Genomic DNA, 19,685 nt, shown 5'->3' with positions numbered 1-19,685 from the left:
AAATAACAACAGATGTACCAGTATATACTGGATAAAAACATTTTGGGATATATGCAAATTTTGAAATTTTGAATAATGATGTATTTACTTACTGAAACACTGAACAAACATTAGTCATAAAATGCTAAACTATTTTGTCCAATGTACATTTATTTTTACATTTTTTTCTTAGTAATGGTCACTGACATTTTTTAAAAAATGGCTTGACATCACTGTATATTGAATCAAAATAAAATAAATAATAAAATTTAGGTTTCTTTGAGTAGACAATGAATTTAGTATGAGAAAATGCACCATGAGAGAATGTTGTAGCCAGGTCAAATAAAGGTTTTCAATATGGATGCCATGGTGGCCATCTTGAACAAATTTGGTTGCATCATTGTTATGCATCATTGGGGAGTGATCAGCTTCTTTGTCCAAGTGTTTTCTGATGAGATGTCTACATCACACAACAGAACAGACATTTAAGCCCATTTGACTAACAATCAGCTGAGCTAAAAGTGAACACATATAACACTATACGTACTTGGAGCTCTGGATACTAGCCGCAATGGCCTCAAAACCCTGAAGGCTCGTAGAGCTTTCACATCAAACCCTTTGCTATTTATCTCGGAAAGGATCTGACTTATAATACTGAAACAAAAGAAAAACAACAATGAATGTAAGTGAGAATTGACAAACTAACCCATGAGGTTCTGTTGCTCATCTGATATGCTCATGCAGCTATTATTATCAAAATGTGATGTTGTTATTTGAATACATCAAAATACAGCCGTAAGTCATGTGTGTGTTTTAATGAAATAACATCATAGTGTGCTATAATGGAAAGAGGCGTAGTAAGTAATTTGTGTGGACAGCCTTGAGTAAAAGGTTTGCCAAATTACAGGGCACACTACTAACAAAAGCTTTGACATATACTTGTGTGATTAGGCCAAGTGAAAACATTATAAGTCACATCAGTCATTTTTTGTTCATCAAATTGCAGTAAGTTCTTTGGCCTGTGGGGCGGTGGGTTAGCTTAGTGGTTAAAGCGTTCGCTCGTCATGCCGAAGACCCTGGTTCGATTCCCCACATGCGTACAATGTGTGAAGCCCATTTTCTGGTGTCCCCCGCTGTGATATAGCTGGAATATTGTTAAAAGTGGTGTAAAACTCACTCACTCACTCACTCACTCTTTGGTCTGTGGTCATTTATTTTCCCCAGTATCAAATGATGTATTTGATGGGTTCTAAGAAAAATGTAAATTCTTGCGTCTACATTACAACCATCAAATGTCTCACTAAAACATTAATAGCAATGCATTGTGTATACAATTGTAGGTTCCAAATATGACCTTAATTTCTAACACCAGGATAATGACAGTAGAATCTGTTCGCTAAAGAATTCAGCTTTCTAATCCCCAAGGTTGTCTGATAATTTGATATGAAGAGATCGGAGTTGTCCTGAATTATTCAGCCGATGAGTTCAGAGCTTCACATAACAGAAAGGTTGGACTTAGACAGTTACACTGTATGGCGATGGCCCATTTATCATTCAATAACTACTGGTCATGTGACGAGTGACATCCATTGGCTAAGGTGGAAACAGATGAGAGAAATGGGACTGTGGCCAGTTCTCAAATGCCAAAATAGGACATCATCTATGTTATATATTATTCATTAATTCATGAGAAATGGTCATATTTAAATGAACTTTTTACTGCCTAGTACTGAAGTCAGGAGAATCTTTGACTTCATTCCCCCAAGTGAACCTTTTCACATTTGCGAGGATTTTAGATTAGCCTGATCAAAACGTATTGTTTTAAACCCTCTGAAGGTCAATATATTTTTCTTTATCACGCATGTAGTGAAATGGGTTGATGGTGTCAACGCTCTAAAGAAATGATGTTTGAATGTGAAGAATGAATATCTGTTTGTTTGTTGAAGGTGCAAGATTTCTTCATAACACTGTCTTGAAAAAACGTCAGACTTCATAGATGTATCTGATCCCAAGATTTACAAGAGGGTATCTGATTATTCATAACTTGCTGTGTAGAGCTGCTTCCCCTTATATCACTGCATACCCAAAACCAGTGATTCAAATGAAACCTTCTTCGTGAATTAAGTTTCTGAGTTTGTCAGAACTATACCCATGCTTGGGGTTATCACTAGGGTGGTACACATCTAAGAACTTCATCTCATTCTAATTTCCACTCAAACAGAACTGACATGCCATGATACGACTGAAATACCATTCAGTTTGGCGTTAATCCAATCCCTCCCACTCTAGAAGTTCAGGGCATTTTCATCAAAGAGGGCTAAAAGAACTTGTTGGTCAGACACACGACAAGTGATCGTGTTGGCGTTAAACAAAATCCACCGAGTAAACAAATGTTTGTTATATTTGGTTTGATTAATAGGGCACAGTCTGTTACCCTGTATCTTGTGTGGCCACCTGTGGTACATTAAAACAGTTCTAAATTTACTTTAAAACTCACTCAATTGCAAAAGTTTTCAACTTCACAGTAGGCATGCAGCCATGTTATTCTGCTATAAATACAACCTCATGATAGGAATGCTTTCTAAATACATAAACAAACATATCTACATAAGTAATTAAAGGTTTTCAGTTCTAATTACATCATGAAGATTCTAGGTCTAACAACTCCCAAAATATGGAAGAATGTTGTGAATTGTCGAGTCTGTTATGATTAGTTAATTTATTGGAGATAGGCGTTGACTAGCAGCCAAGTCCCTCCAGGAGGGTGTCTCAGTGCAAATCTGCAGACAAGAAGCCCGATAAAGCTTACGTACACCTACGCCCACGTCAGTGTTTTACCATGTGAGACAAAAAAAATATACACACTATCTCTTGGAAACACGTGCAGAATATTACTCACTGGCTTCAATGTCTGTATTATACATCTAAGATCTCCATTGACGGATGTTTTCACTATTCAGTTACATTCTCAGAACTTTCATTTACATGAATGACATGAACTACAACCTCAGAACTAAAGCACAGACAACTACTGATAGGCAATAATAGTAATTCTTAATTTTTCACAATGTTAACACTTTATCCATCAATTCTATCACTCATTAACACTGTGAAAGCCAACCCATGGCAGAAGATGTATGCAGGCTTGGAGAATCGTGGGTTCCAAACTGTGCCATTAGACACATGAAACAAATGCTGATTTGTAATTTCTAATTTCTAGGTAAAGAACATGTTCATGGTTGGAGAGCTCCAGCAGTACAGTGGATAACACAGAACTAGAGAATTCTAAGTTGTGGCAACTGCCATTAATGATACTTTGAGACCCTGGAAACTTGATCCCCAAGTATCCAGAAACATAAATCTCCTACTATCTGGTCAAAACCCATAATGAAACAACTCTTGCATCATAAAAGTGACTTTCTATGATGGATATTCAGTTTCCGTTTCTGGACGGTAAATTTTAGAAATGAACCAGCCAAATCAACACAAAATTTAATCACTTATCTACACAAAGTTTTGATCTTCTGCCGAACATGTGAAGTGAAGCGTGAGTGTTCTATATGTTTGACATGAGACGAGGTCAGCTAATCTGGATTAATGACCAATCAGGAGCGTATAGGTGGTGATCAGTAGGCCTATCTGACACTGAGTGATTTGTAATTATCAAATAAAAATTCACGTTTTTTGTAAGTGATTTCCAGCTGAAAGTGTATGCTTGCTACCATTTCAACAACGAAGCCTGGATGACCGAAAGCAAGATATCTGGATATTCAGTTACCCAGACATTTCAGGCGAAAATAAATGTGTCCTGGCCCCGATTTCTTGAAACTTATGTCAGTTTTTACTCAAATTTCAAACTGAGTTTGACAAAATAAACAGCTGAATTTTAACTCAACAGTATTTTAAAGTAAAAAAAAAAAGAAATACATACATAATTTATCTATCCACCAAACTCAAATAGTCTACTCTGCTTGCATTTTAATATTGACTTCAGTTCATTCTGGGAAATGACTTTTCCTGTGTTTATTCACATTTGAGTAAAAACTCAAAACTTACGTCAAAACATGTTTTGAGAAATCGGGGCCAGATATCCGGGATCTCACTTTATACAACTGAAGAATATCTGCTTCTGAGGTAACCTATATATTTGGGATAACTCTTTATCAGTGAAGTACAGATTCTAGTACTATATTTCAGTGCTGGCAACTAGGTGCCCGGCTCAACCCCCAAATGTACACGAAGCTGTACTGAAAGTCTAATCCAACATTTGATATGTTACATTTGACCACTTTGTAAATTCTTTACAAGTGATGTAGTCAGGAGTCCTATTTCTTGATGAAATATTCTACCCTTTTTCGAAAAGATTTATAATCCATATTTTCATACAAATCAACTCTTATTCCTCAAATCATCGGTTAACTGCCAATCCATTACTGTGTCTTGCACCACTGAACCACATTACCCATTATTTTCCAAACTGTCTTACCCTCAATACAATTTAGACCTGAATGAATTAAGTTTAGATTTCCTCCCATCTCACTCGGGCTTTCCAACTTAAATGGGTTAATTATTACCATGACAACTATGTATATGTGGAAACAAAGTATTAGTCAACCTATCCATGTACACAAACAGTGAATAAGTCTCACAGCTTCCCTTTATGTTTATAAACAAAACTGAAAGAAATACTGTCTCACTAAGCCTGTTTAAGCAATAAGAAGTGTGATTGTGGGAAGTAAACATCAAGTCAAGATAACCAAGGAGGTAAGATTGTCGTATGTAACTATTAGGAATCCAATCCACTGCACTTGGCCATTTTGATAATTTCAGCTCTCTGGGGTTCATGACAAATGTAACTCTTTAGGTGACCAGAGCTAGGCCACAAGTGGTAATTTCCATCAAAATGGATCACAATGAACCCATTATAACGTGACTGAGGTGACTTCCGTAAACTCACAGTGGTCCGAGAGAGAGGGATCAGCTTGATATTTTGTCCTTGTTCATATCAAGACATCATAGATCTCACCCTAGACTGACTCTTAATCTCAGAATATATAATTTTGATTGTAACAAACCCATTTAAAAGGAGTCCAACGAACACCAGAGATACAGAACCTGGGGAAATCTAGACTTGCTTCATTTAGGGCTTAGCAATGCAGAGAGGACAAGGCAGTAGGGGAAATAATGTGGTTCAGAGACTGTAAGACAGACTAGTCTTGCTCATTCCATCAACAACTGCTTTAGTTGGTCAGAACAATCAAAGCTATCAGACAGTAATACTTGAGACCCTGCTGCCTCTAAAACATCTTATATGCACTGTAAGTGTGCATGCTTAATCCGTAACAAGCAAGGAATATATATCCAGCAGCATTCTATGACTGACAAAAATGAAACTTTCCCTGCAAAATGAGGATTAAGTTCAAGAACTGTGAAGGGATGGGTTTGGGTTTGACGTGTGAGCAAATATATTTTTCAAATGCCCACTGAGTGTGTCAACATCCTTAAAATGTCTGTGCACAGATGAGCTTTCAAAATGGCTGCCAGTAGAGATTATGCCTCACAGCAAACAGGTGAAGACAATATTTTCTTTGAAAGTTGTTCAAACTCAATGAACTTTTTGCTTGTGCGTTGAAAGTATTCTCCTGAGTGTGGAATGTCTTCCCTGAATGGGAGGAGATTCAAGCACTTGGAAATCTTTCACAGAACCACTGCGCTTGAGGTGCAATGCTTCAGCATTAGCTATCTTAATGAGAGGAATTGGGAACACTGTGTGCAGGTGTTAGGTGCTTGGGTCTCTATTGCTTGTCTGTTCATCTGTCTTATCTGTCTCTGTTATCAATCTTTTCTGTTTGTGTAAACTGTATTTACTTAACATTTCTGTCTTTGAAGGTTTTTTCCCTCCTTGTCCTGTCCTGTGCTCAGGTTTTTTGTCTGCTAGAGTATACCTGTCTGTCTTCAAACTGTTCGTCCTTGTGGGTATATCTGTCTTTGCATAATGTTTGTCCTAATGATCATGTTTGTCTGTCTTTGAGTGTCTACCTTCAGGAGTGACTGTATCTTTGGAGAGAGTGAGTGAGTGAGTAACAGCACCAGCAGTTTTGCAACTATTTCCATCTGTCTTTCAGCAGTACGTCTTCAGTAGTGGGTTTATCTTTGGATTGTCTGTATTCATGGGATTGCCTGTCAGTCTTTGAATTTTTGTCTTCCTTAGTGACAGCCTCTTGGCTGTTTCTTTTTACGAGTTGTTTATCTTTCTGTCACATGTTTGCCTTCAGGACGTTATCTGTCTGTCTTAAGGACTCTGTCTATCTTCAAGAAAGTGTCTGCCTTCAGGACAGTCTGTCTGTCTTTAGGAAAGTGTGTGTCTGTCTGCAGGATTGTGTGTGTCTGTTTGTCTTTAGGGTTCACGGTTCTATTTCCCATGAAAGCAGCTGTCTGTCTTTCTGTCATGTTTGCCTTCAGGACAGTATCTGTCTATCTTCAGGACTGTGTGTGTCAGTCTTCAGGAAAGTATTTGTCTTCAGGACTGTGTCTGACTGTCTGTCTCTAGAATTCTGTCTGTCTTCAGGAAAGTGTCTGTTTGCCTTCAGGACAGTCTGTCTGTCTTTAGGAAAATGTGTGTCTGTCTGCAGGATTGTGTGTGCCTGTTTGTCTTTAGGGTTCACGGTTCTATTTCCCATGAAAGTAGCTGTCTGTCTTTCTGTCATGTTTGCCTTCAGGACAGTATCTGTCTGTCTTCAGGACTGTGTGTGTCAGTCTTCAGGAAAGTATTTGTCTTCAGGACTGTGTCTGACTGTCTGTCTCTAGAATTCTGTCTGTCTTCAGGAAAGTGTCTGTTTGCCTTCAGGACAGTCTGTCTGTCTTTAGGAAAGTGTGTGTCTGTTTTCAGGATTGTGTGTGTCTGTTTGTCTTTAGGGTTCACGGTTCTATTTCCCATGAAAGTAGCTGTCTGTCTTTCTGTCATGTTTGCCTTCAGGACAGTATCTGTCTGTCTTCAGGACTGTGTGTGTCAGTCTTCAGGAAAGTATTTGTCTTCAGGACTGTGTCTGACTGTCTGTCTCTAGAATTCTGTCTGTCTTCAGGAAAGTGTATGTTTGCTTTCAGGACTGTGTCTCTCTTTAGGTAAGTGTCTGTTTTCAGGATTGTGTGTGTCTGTTTGTCTTCAGAGTTCAGGCTAATCTATTTCCCATTAAAGAAGCTCTATCTATATCATATTCAGGCTTATTTAAGAAAGCATTTCTTACTTACAGGAACTAGTGCTGACATTATTAAGAGTGTTTTCTTGAGAATATGTGCTCATCTAATTAGAAATTATGAATGAGTCATTTCCTTTATTCACATAATCACACATCACATATCCATACCAATTTAAAATACACAAAACATTCTGTGATCAATATTTACATCCGAAAATTTCATTTCCACTCCTCAGTGATCCTTGATATTTAAGAATCTGAAAAAAAGATAACCTTGCTCTTTTAAAATTGTTCATATTCTCTTTAAATTGTCATCACTCTTTCCCCCTCAGTGCTTCTACCAATTAATCAATATGTCTTTGAGAAGTTTTGCAAGTACCTGTGAGACCCTGTTCATGGCAGTCACATGGTCGTGGATCCGTTCTCTCTGTTCCATAGAGGGAACAGTCACGTGTCCCCTAGGTTCTAATTGCATAAGTGATACATTCTGTTTTCTGGGGGAAATTTCAAAACTTGATTAAGATTGATTTCCTGGCACCAACAGTAGTTGCGCTACTTTGGGCTTCTTCACTACGACACTGGATCATTTCAACATATGATATTTGCCGTGCAAAATTGTAACCTGAGTGCTTGCAACAGAATGAATCACAGTGCTATTTTTGTGATAAATTAAGTTAGTGACTGACTTTGGGTACATCACTGCGTTTAATATCTCAGTCATATCAGAGGGGCTGGTTGTAACATGTGAGGAAAGCTGAAGTGATGCAACGTACCTTTGGATAAAGCGGCAGTGAACCAATCATGCTATTTTCGGAGCTGAATTGAGCATGATAATTTTGGATGTTGAACTAAATGTAATGTTAGAAGACTTCCTCTGTGCTTATCCCTCTCTATCAATGCTCCAATATCGATAACATTCACTTTTTCAATAAAATTGTAAATTCCATCCTTCAGTGTTTAATTTTCCTCTGTCATTCTAACCTTCTGAAGTGAAGGGGCATGGCAAACTCAGTAAAAATGACAACTGACTTCTGCTACCACTAATTAGAAACCTGAGGACATCCCATTTGAGGTCATGTGAAACTGACCTTTCATCTGACCAATCAGAGTATCGCCTACCAAATCTGGAAAGTTACAGTCAGAAAGTGTTTTCAATCAAGCAACCTCGAAAAGGTTAAGTCAGCATATCCCAAACGACATTTTAAGACTGTATGGCAGATTTCATGACTCCCTCTCCAACATTTGAAGAGAAAGACTTTCTGTGGCCTGTGTAAGTTCTGCTGGACAATCAAAACATTCTTTTGACATGTTCCATAATGGGCTGTCCTGAGATTGTTGTTCAGCAGAAGCAACATGTAGATCTGCCTTTAAAGACACTGATGATCATAAATGGACCCATCATCTGCACTGAAATTCACTGTGCAAAGTAGTGTCCCTTGGGCATGCACTGTTAGGAACCTAGGATCATGGGTGTAAATCCTAGTTTACCCTAAGAACGTTATACCTATAGAAGGTGGTTTCCACTAAGATATAAATGTATGAGGCCTGCTTCATTTTGGGCTTTTCTAAACCCACTATAGCCAACTCACTTTGCTTCACTTAAAGCTGTTCTAAACCCACCATAACCAAGAACTCGCTCAAGGGAAACTAGTTTCTGAAGTGAAAGCATCCGATCATCAAAACACACACTGCACAAAGTAAATTTCCTTATAAAACTGATCAGTAAAATAATCATCATTCCTGTTCCTTTGGACTGAAGATTGGGTATTTTTTATTTCATTCACTTTCACTTATGCAGTACTGTCATTATTGACGCTTACAAGCTTAATTACTTTCAGTCATTAACCTACAAATGTGTGAGTAATTTCTGTGTGTCATACGAGCTACATGATTTAACCTTATTACTTGAAACAATCAATTCCTTATTTACTTATGCAGTTTGGAATACAGCATCTTGGTACACAAGCACTAATGGCTAATGGCATACTGCATGAAACTGTTTTATGCTTATATAACAGTTGAGTATATGTGCAAAAAGTGTTTCTATAACAGCAACTGTTGCATTCCTTTAATGATTTACGCACATTTTGATATGATGCACAGAACACCTTCAGCACTAACACCTGTGTGAATGTGCGGACAGCCAGTCACAAGGAACTTACACCTTTTGACATTTATGTTTACAGCCTTCAAGCAGATAGTATATTTAGATTGCCTGTCAAGTTAGAAATATTGCTTCACTTAACACCAAGTGCAGCACTTTTATCGCACAACAGATGTTTACTACTATTATCCCACTGAACACTGATATCCAGAGTGGCAATGATAGTAACAGTACCACTAGCTATAATAACAATATCATATACTCTGATTAGAGACCATTAGTCGTAAGCCAGATTTTCATCAGGCCATCCAAGAAATACTATTTCAGTCCTTTCTGTTGTCATTAATTTGATTATTGGAATAAATAATCACCGAGGAAAAGTCAATAGAGTTTTAGGTGACATTATACGAAGGCCATTAATAATGGCCGAACACAATACAACTGGAGGATGAGCCCTGGATCTGTAACAAGCTCATAGCTATAACTGACTTTACAATCTGTTGCATTCCTTGGGGAAGTAGTGTCATGCATATTGTTGTGGAGACCTTAAAGTCATGCAGTTCTTTTGATTCCCTCTGACTTTTAAGATATGTTCAAATTTTCTGATTTCCCAAAGGTTCTTGAATTTTTGCAAACAATTTTCTGTATCGCATGTTTTCATTTAAAAGTGTGTCTGAAGACATGGAACACACTACATTATTGCAAAACCAGCATTTCTTGATCTCCAATGTAGTTCACCATCAACCAAGTCACTGCCAAAGATGCTGCTGTTTGTAAGAGATAATTAGATGCATTTGAACACTGGTAACTAACCAGTGGATAACACAGACATCTTTATGGCTTGAATTTGGAGGGAGAGGTGTAGGACACACACAACTGCCTGGAGACTAACACTTAGTACAAGAAATATACGTACCTTAGTTCAAAATATATACATAGCATCAGGAAATACGGAATTTACAAGGGTCTTACAAAGACGATATTATGTGAGTGCCCATGTCACACTATGTTTACAACACGACGGTCTAAATGTTGGTCTTACGCTGATATTTAGACACGAGTGTTGTGAACATAGTTATAGGCATGAATATAATATTCTGCTTATTACCAAAGTCGTTAAATTGAGGAAAATGAACCCAAATCTACTTTCAAACATGGGCTGGCTACCCATCGTTGCCACATGTACAACGCAACATCACAGAAAAAACGTGACATCATGGCATTGTTCATGACGTCATGTTACCATGACAAAGTGATATTTTGCCCCGGGGCATTGTATGAAAAATATGAACCTCATTAGTAATAATGGTACCTTATTTAAAGATATATATAACATTACAAAAAGTAGGGATATTCCATTTTGCAAGAAAGAAAAAGTAAAACATATCTACTCAACATTTCCAAAGAAATGCAATAAATTGTCACATTTTCCCTTAATGTCTCTGGATCCTGTAGCAATATTTAATACCAATCAATCTTGACTTCCACAAACAGTCTTGACTCGAGTTTGATTCAAACTTAGTTTATTCTCTGATGTCTTAGAGACAAAGCAGACGGCAGATTTAATGACACTATCCAAAAATGGCTTCATCTCCCTCCCTACCAATTCATTTTTTCTGTTCAACCCATTCACAAATGAGTTCATCACATCCTCCTTGTGATTTCCCCTAAAGTGCTTGTGTGTTATGATACATACAAATCAGATTTTCCACCCAAATACTCTCCAGCACCCTGTGACTGATTACTGGATACAGATAGATAAAAGGGCTATCTATCTGCAGCAGAGTGAGACTTGGCAGTCTGACACTAAATATGCTTACTCGGCAGTAACACAGCTTATGACTTGCTGAATGCTTTCCTCATATGCTGTCCATGATGTAAGGCACCAACGACACACATACAGTCCCCAAATATAGTGATACTTCTTTTTTGGAAAATATAATTCTTTCAAACTGTGGTAAGGAACACTGGGATCTTACCTACAAAGTGTTTTGACTGCTGAGGTAGGCAGCGGGATCATGATAGCCATGATTTGGCCATACCACTCTCTACATCAGCCACTGGTCTAAATACTGGAACTGTTTTGGTCTAGTAAGCTGACAAAATTATTTGTGTACCAAACTGTAGCAAAATGCTTTGAACTGAGTATGGGTTTATAGGATGAAAATGGACGAGGGTAGAATATTGCATTAAAAATAAGCTCTTAGTCTATTTCGAGACTATTGAATTAGAGCAGGTAATGTTTAGAGAGAGTCACATTGAAAGAGACTAGAAAGCTTGAAACTCTGACATTCCAAAATCAGTGTGTAAAATATTAACAACAGGTTTCTGTATTTTTGGCCAAACTATCCAGACATATCTGCGTCCACAAGAGGATTGATGACCCGAGGCCATATCTTTCAGTCAAAATGGCTAAAGAAGGCCCATATTTGGTTGGTTACAGCTGTGGAATGTATTGAGTCGGAATGGCTAAAGAAGGTCCATGTTCGGTTGGCTACAGCTGTGGAATGTATTTAGTCAGAATAGCTAAAGAAGGTCCATGTTCAGTTGGCTACAGCTGTGGAATGTATTCAGTCAGAATGGCTAAAGAACGTCCATGTTTGGTTGGCTACAGCTGTGGAATGTATTCATTCCAGGGCTCATTCATCCTCAACTGTTGAAGGTGTTGTCTCTGAAGTAATATTCTAACCAACTTGTCATTGCTCCGCAAACGGCACATAAATCCTACTCCTTCATGCTATCCCTGGTGAAATCACTTGCCCAAATCTACCTTTTGTATAATTGAGCCTGATCTGATCAGGAAGTCAGGGCTGGTCATTGTTTATGTAATTATGCATGTCTGCTGACTTCAACAAAACACATTCATCACTTACAGGCCAGGAGTCTGCCTCCCAGAAACAATTTACAAACAGGTAGCTTAACTCCATGTGAAGATTATACCATCCACCACCACTACAGAAAAATCATTACAGCTACATACACCCCTGAGAGAAGTATGAATTTATTATCTCAATAACTCCTTGAAACTTGTGACAAAAGCAATTATTCCATGAGAGAGATATCACGCAGATGAGAGATAGCCTGGTTTCGGACCAAACCTCCACGGCTGATTCTTCCAGCTTATGATCCTTGATCAGTTTAGGTCCTTGTGCTGATTACTCAATCCCATAGGGCTTTTCTTCCCTTATCCTAACCACTGGCCTGATTCTGTTAATATTCCACAATACACAAAGCTTACAATTAGCCAGAATCTGCCCTCCTGACCCTTGACCTACTCCAATCACTCATCTTGTAAAAAGTATTGATGAGTGCATGTGGCTCCACATGGGCTACTGCCTCATAGTCATTATTGGTCACTTAATCACTTGGCATTTGTGTTCATCGGGGTGTAATTTTGACATTAAAACCACAGCTGCCTAAAACATGGTTATTTTCTTACAATCTAGACTCAATAATTTTCCACACACCCTACAGAGGGGGAATGGAAAACTAAGTTCTTCATTATTACTTGTCACTACTTCATGGCTGCTGACGAATAAGATGAGATTTTGACAGCTTGACTCACTGAATGGTACCCAAATGTCATTACATGGTATTAAATCAACATGCAAGGGCACTAAAAGGATCAACAAGTACTTCATCTTAATCCTTACATGTTGGAGATGTAGCATACTCCATTGAGACTGGCAGCCATTTTGCTGCAAGGTCAAGGCTGCTGACACAGATATATGAAACCCTTCAGGATATAACCAAAGCTGACCAGCACACAAACAACATGCTGAAATAAGTCAGATGAAAATGCCAGGCTAAAGAATTAGTGTCTCTTAAAAGTCCTACTATTTGATCTATCTTCAGAGCAACATTGTTTTCATTTCACCAAAACTTCAGAAAGTGCTTTCACACTCATACAGAGCCTCAGTTTGTCAGGAAATGAATATATTTCAATCACTGCATTCAGCCAATCAGCTGATTGCACAGAGATTGATTAACTTGGTGATTTACACCCCATCTCTTTGCTTGTGTAATAAAAAAGTCAATATATTACTAGATTACATGAGTACTCTGCATGCTGTGAAGACCAAATTACACACTTCTGTCAAAAGTACTTCCACTAGATTGAATCAATGCTACCATCTTACTGCTACATCAGTTACTAAAGGAATGTTCAGTCTTCTTAACACTTTCCATTGAAGTAACAAAACTTTCATTGATAGAAATTTTAAACACAGTTTGTGAACAGAATCTTAATCAGTTTTGTTCAAGAGGGTATAATAAAGTTATAATACTTTTTATGTACAATGAGTATGATATATCACACTATCCTCTCACTCTCTTGAAAAATACTATGCAATTGCTACAGATACCAAAACCTAGGGAGAAAGAAAACTTACATGTTATTCAACACACCAAAAGAAGATCAATCTCCATTGCCACAAAGACATTTCAGTATATTTCATATGTTTAAGCTTGGGACACAATTTTTTAAATGTTCCAGAGATTCAAAATTTTAAATCTTTCCAGCAAAGTTTCAAGACTTCATGTCTTGTAGATGAAAGAAAAATGTTAAAATGAGGTAAAACAGTGCAAGAAGATTATATATTGAAATACATATTGTGGGAGGAAACTTGTCAGCAAGGGTAATTCTTGGTTAAGACAAAACTTGAGAGTGAGAATTCCTGACCATACAATCCTGTCATGTCCAAGGCAGGAAACTCCACACAACTGCGATTGCTAATGCCTTTCAGCCATGCATAATGCCTATGTTCTTTAGTACGAAGTACAAATATTGCTATCTTTGAGTACTGACAGTAGTCAATCTGAATTTCATGAAATGTTTGTGATTGTGTTGAATTTCTATAGTTGATCACTAAATATTTTCTGAATGTAACTGTAAATGTTTTTCAATCAGCATGAGTAAGTTTAGTGTTACACATACTCAGCAATATTCCAGCTATATGGCGGCGGTCTGTAAATAATAATGTCTAAACCAGATGATCCAGTAATCAACAGTATGAGCATCGATCTACACAACTCGGGTACGATGACATGTGTCAACTAAGTCAGTGAGCCAGAGTGAGTGAGTAAGTTAATATTTAACGTCACATCGGCAATATTTCAGCCATATCGTGACGAGAACATTTTGATACTGAAATGACATATGTATACATTATAAAAACCTGTCGTCAAGGCACAATAAAACAGTGAGCCTGACCATCCAATGGGATACTGAAATTCAATTCTAACCCAAATCTTGATAGGTCTAAAAAAGTTAAAGCTCATACTCACCCTATAACAACTATGATAAAATCTAAGATATTCCATCCGTTTCGTAGATAAGCACCAGCATGAAGAACAAAGCCATATGCTATTATCTTGAGAACAGCTTCCAGTGTAAATATCACAATGAACACATACTCTATCTTTTCCTGAAAATAAAAAAAAGAACACTAAATGTATCAATGGCATTAATAAAATACATGAACACTGATCTTGAAACATGACTGCAACTGCTAATGAGTGAGTTTAGTTTCACGCTGCTTTTATCAACGATATCACAGCAGGGGACACCAGAAATGGGCTTCATCATCATCATCATCATCATCATCATCATCATCATCATCATCATCCCTAATTTAATGTACTGTTTTTTATTGTTTTAAATGTTTAAAATATTGATTTTGGTGAAAATACATACCAATGCTGCATTGACTTCGTTGGAATCGGACTTGGGGAACGGCGTGTACACTGCCAGTGCAATGCAGTTGGCAAAGATGGTGATCAGAATCAAATACTCGAAGGCTGTGATTAGTGTTAAGGCAAATATTTCTCAATTTGAACATGACAACATTAAACCTGCAAGAATGAAAATGTAGGAGATTAATGCCTTATGCAGCTTCAAAAACCTCGCTATTGTTCATGATGAGTGCTAATAAACTTTTTCTCCTGAAAACACACAACAAACCAATACAAAGTGCACACATCACATATCATCCTGATGGTAGTGAATCTCAACAAGCTAACTTGGTACCACACAAAAGGATTGGGAAAAATGTAGGATGTCAACAGTTAAGTAATTGCAATAGAATGGCATCATGTAGATACCGACAAAAGTTGGTCATTTCTAATCAAACAGCAATCCCATATCGTAATTGTATGTTTCAGCACTTCATCATAAAAAGTAAAGCATTGTTGATTTGGGGTTTGGGCCCGAACATCAGTTCAGTCGACAGTTCCAGACAAAATACACTAATTCCTTGATCCATTGGTGATTGTCAGGTCCGCCAGTTCTTTCATCCATCTTTGTAGTGGACACACAGGACTACAAAAACTAATTCACACTTCCAAAACCATAAATACTTTTCTGTGAATGCATGATGTAACTTCTCATTTGTAAAGATGGTATTACCTCTAGAAATATCATTTTACTTTCATCAACAGCACAATGAAAGTAGAAGGAAATCTGCAGATTGGAAGGACTGGAAAAACATTTCTTACTCACTTTGTAAACTCCTTAAATGCCAGATGTTTGGGGCTGGACATTCCATTAATTACAGAAACATCATATTTTATCAGTACATTAAATAACCACCATGCAAGTAGAACGACAATATTCAATATTTTTTGCTGTCTCTTGAGTGGATTTAGTACCTGAAACATAATACTTTGGAATCACTGCTGAATGTAAACATATAAAATGTCATAAGTGAAGTAAAGCTGGACACTGTAATTTACACAGAATATCAGTTAGCCTGAATAAATAACTCGATGAAAGAAACAATATGGTGGCCTATCACTGGTAGTGGTTCCTGGTAATTTTTAAAGATCTCACTAACATGACACATCTCTCTCTTACAATGTATATGTTGTGTGTTGTTGTATGTCATATGAATTCTCCACAGCTTGACAAATGTCACCCCCTATATGAGGTTAAACACAACATGTAAACACACAAAAACATGTCAACAATAAATGTCAAAATCAGAGATAGGGGTTCAAAATGGTTTTCAAAAGCCATTTGCCACAGGGCAATGACTTTAAGAAAGTAACTTGTGCTTCCCAATGTTCCACTTGCCCTGATTTTATGGCATAAATTATCAAAGTAATAAATAGCAAAGAAAGATAACTCTACTTTATTATCATTCCAAAACATAACAACTACATTTTGAGCAGATATGAAATATAATCCTAGTTTATTTGCAATTTGAAACCACAAATAGAATTTATCTAGTAGCCCACAGACAAGTAAGATACCATTATCTGATTGCCTGAAATGAAAACTGACTTGTAACGGACCTCAGGCGATGGGATTTTTAAATCCCTGAGAGACAACAAAGTAATGCTACACAAACCCAAACCATTCTACTATTAACAATGCAGTAGGTATAGTGGGTGAGGTTGACTATACCTTTCTGCTTTTGGAAACATAAACAAACATTCCTAAGTGAGTGAGTGAGTTTAGTTTTACGCCACATTCAGCAATGTTCATTGTTAGGATGAGAGGGCCACAATAAACTCAATGCGCCTAGTGGCAGCACAAATTTTATACTCCCCAGGGAGTTGAGATAGATAATACGATGTGATGCTGAGACAGGCATCCAATGATTGAGGGAAACAAATACCATCGGCTTGAGCAAGGAATAGTTGGATGGTTATGTGTGCCATATAAATGTCCTATTATGATATTATAGGGTAAGTGTGGGATACAAGTCATTCTTTATATTACTAACATATTTCAGTGTCATTTTCAGTAAACATGCAGACCAAAATTTACAGAATATTTCTATCACGCCATTTATTTCAGCACTTGTAGATGGAATAGTTGTGTTCAAGTTTATGTATACAGGTATATGGTCTGTGTTTATATTGACATCAGTGAGTGAGTGAGACTTTAGTTTTAAATATTCAAGCAATATTCCAGCAACATGTTGGCAGTCTGTAAACAATCGAGTCTGGACCAGACAATCCAGTGATCAACAGCATGAGCATCAATCTGCACAGCTGAGAACTGATAACCTGTGACAACCAAGTCAAGAACAAGCAAGACTGACCTCTCGTTCCCGTTAGTTGCAAACATATTTGCCTTTAGTGAAGTATGGTTTGCTAAAGACCTATTCTACCCCAGATCTTCACGGGTCCATTCTTGAGTAAAGTCAATCGAGTTTCTCATAATCATAAATAAACTTATTTATTGCTCTCAAAAATAATTATCAAGACCTGGATCCACAGTCAGCATGGGTACAATGTATGAAACTTATCTCTGACATAATATGTCTGAATATTGCTGAAATCCTTCTCCTTCACTCACTCACTCACTCACAGAATACCAAATAGATATGCCACCATAAACAACCCAACTGTAATCCTCCCATCCTGGAACAGGTCATGGCCTATTTGTGCAAGGCGCAACAGTTCTACATAAGGTAGATCTGTGAAAGAGACAATGGCAGGGAACCCCCATGTGAAAACAATCAGACTGCAGGCTGGTGGCTGTGACTGATCAACTGAAGCAAAAGGCTTGGAGGAACTCTTTCTAGTCAGACTCTGCAACTGGGGAGCTTGTGTGCAGGTATGTGTGGATGGAATGTGTGGCATTCTTCACCAGTCGGGGAACACTGGGCCAACATAGGTGTGGATGTAGATTTGGTTTCCAGAACTCCTTCTAAATGTTGGAGGGATTCAGTCACTGGTACATCTTGTGTCAAAACTATAATGGCAGCATGCCCCAGACGCCATCTTAAACCAACGTGATTATTCTCATGCAACTTAAAACTCATGCAGAAACTTAAAATATTATTACGTGGGTAAAACATTTGAACACATAAACCACACAGAAATTTCCATGACCGTCAAACAAATCATCTCAAAAAGTCATATTCTACTTTGTAAGAAAAACTGTTCTGTTGTTCCTTAAGCTTTCAACCATCCAGAACATGTTGGCTGAGACAATGATTTTACATTTGCTTTCATGGAGGGAGGACACACAAGTAACACTGAGTGAAAAGCATACCGTAATGTCATCTCATTGCCAGTTTCAACTGAATATTTTGGGAAACATTTTTGGCTGCCAACTGACTTAAATACATCTTATACCATTGACAGGCACAAAATACCCTTCTCCAAAAACATTCTGACAATGTTTTGAAAGTCACTCCTGGAACAATATTCCAGATATAGCAATGTCAACTTGCCCATGCATGGTGCCACAAAGAAGACGTTTGCCTTCATTGGAGGATTATCCGTTTTGAAATTTCCATGATACTGTGCAACATTTTGATTTACAATTTTCATTTCATTGATTTCCAAGATCCTTTATTTATGGTAGTAAACCGACGCTTCTGAACATTTGGCTGACACAAAATTTGGCTTATGTTTTAAGTTTTCTTCACAAATATAAAAAAATTGCCATGGTACTGTAGCTCACTTCAACAGCATAAATTTCCATAAAGTGGGGCATTTACAAAATTGCTTTAGGACCATGTGAAAAAGGAAACAAAACAGAAAATTTTAAAATCAAAACTGAGAGAAATAACAAAAATATATGTGCTAAGAATTCACATATCAAACTATGGAATGTGACTAATGTTTCTGGCAGTACCTGATATATCTGTCTTAATTTCAGATGAGTGCTGACAAAAGCTAGAGTTTGTGCCATGCTTTTTCAACACAAAATATGGAAACACTTGTACATAAATGACACAGGTTCCATATGTCACATTCAAAATGAGTTCAAACATAGTCAATAAAGACATCAATCAGTTTTTTCAATATCCCAAGGATGAACGACAAAAAGTTCCAATTAGTACACTACACATCAACAGCCTTCATTTTCTCTGCCTTTTAACTTGTACCAAGTACAACATAAAGAATGTGTTGCGCTGGTTTGTTAAAACTCTCCTTCAGTCATTCATGCATGGAAATCAAATAGGTGTTGAATAGAATCTGTACCCATGGAACTGCGTCTCAATACTTGAACCTGAAGCTGCTTTCCAACAGGAAGCTTTAATGAGGAATTCAGTAGTTCTACTTAATAGGGTTCACTAAGACACATTAAATATTCTTCATCATTCAGTGTTAAGAGTTCACCAAGTTTTATTAACAGGTGGTTATGAGTTCAAGTCGGGTTATAGCATACCTCACTTTCTACAGTAGGTCTCCGTAAAAACCATGGATGTGATTAGAAATCTGATTCTCATTATGATTATCTGGTTGAGTGATACATAGCGTCTACGTCACTACAAGGTCTTGAGTCTTATCAGTTGTTCCATGGATTTAATGATGTACTGATGTATTGCAAAATGTGTTTTGTAAGTTGGTGTCTTATATCAATAAAAATATAGAGACAGATGGAATGGTATTTGCAATGGGTAAGATGTTCCCTTCTGCGAGTAATGTTCAATCTGACTGAT

General features: G+C 37.4%; 1 protein-coding gene across 10 annotated transcripts in view; it reads right to left on the bottom strand.

Annotated features, from left to right (window-relative positions):
* The window catches only part of LOC137297056 (muscle calcium channel subunit alpha-1-like), a 121,235-nt gene that overhangs the window by 60,491 nt on the left and 41,059 nt on the right, over nucleotides 1-19,685 (bottom strand). For all 10 annotated transcript variants that reach the window (XM_067829017.1, XM_067829016.1, XM_067829018.1 and 7 more), the window contains exons 3-5: nucleotides 14,975-15,080; nucleotides 14,566-14,705; nucleotides 527-633 (exon numbers count right to left, since the gene is read on the bottom strand). In XM_067829017.1, the coding sequence (XP_067685118.1) occupies nucleotides 527-633; nucleotides 14,566-14,705; nucleotides 14,975-15,080 (353 nt within the window). The remainder of the gene's footprint in view (nucleotides 1-526; nucleotides 634-14,565; nucleotides 14,706-14,974; nucleotides 15,081-19,685) is intronic.

The sequence above is a fragment of the Haliotis asinina genome, chromosome 9 (assembly GCF_037392515.1).
Source record: "Haliotis asinina isolate JCU_RB_2024 chromosome 9, JCU_Hal_asi_v2, whole genome shotgun sequence".
In the NCBI taxonomy this organism is placed as follows: domain Eukaryota; kingdom Metazoa; phylum Mollusca; class Gastropoda; order Lepetellida; family Haliotidae; genus Haliotis; species Haliotis asinina.
The sequence above is the reverse complement of the archived record's forward strand: the minus strand, read 5'-3'. Positions and strand labels throughout refer to the sequence as shown.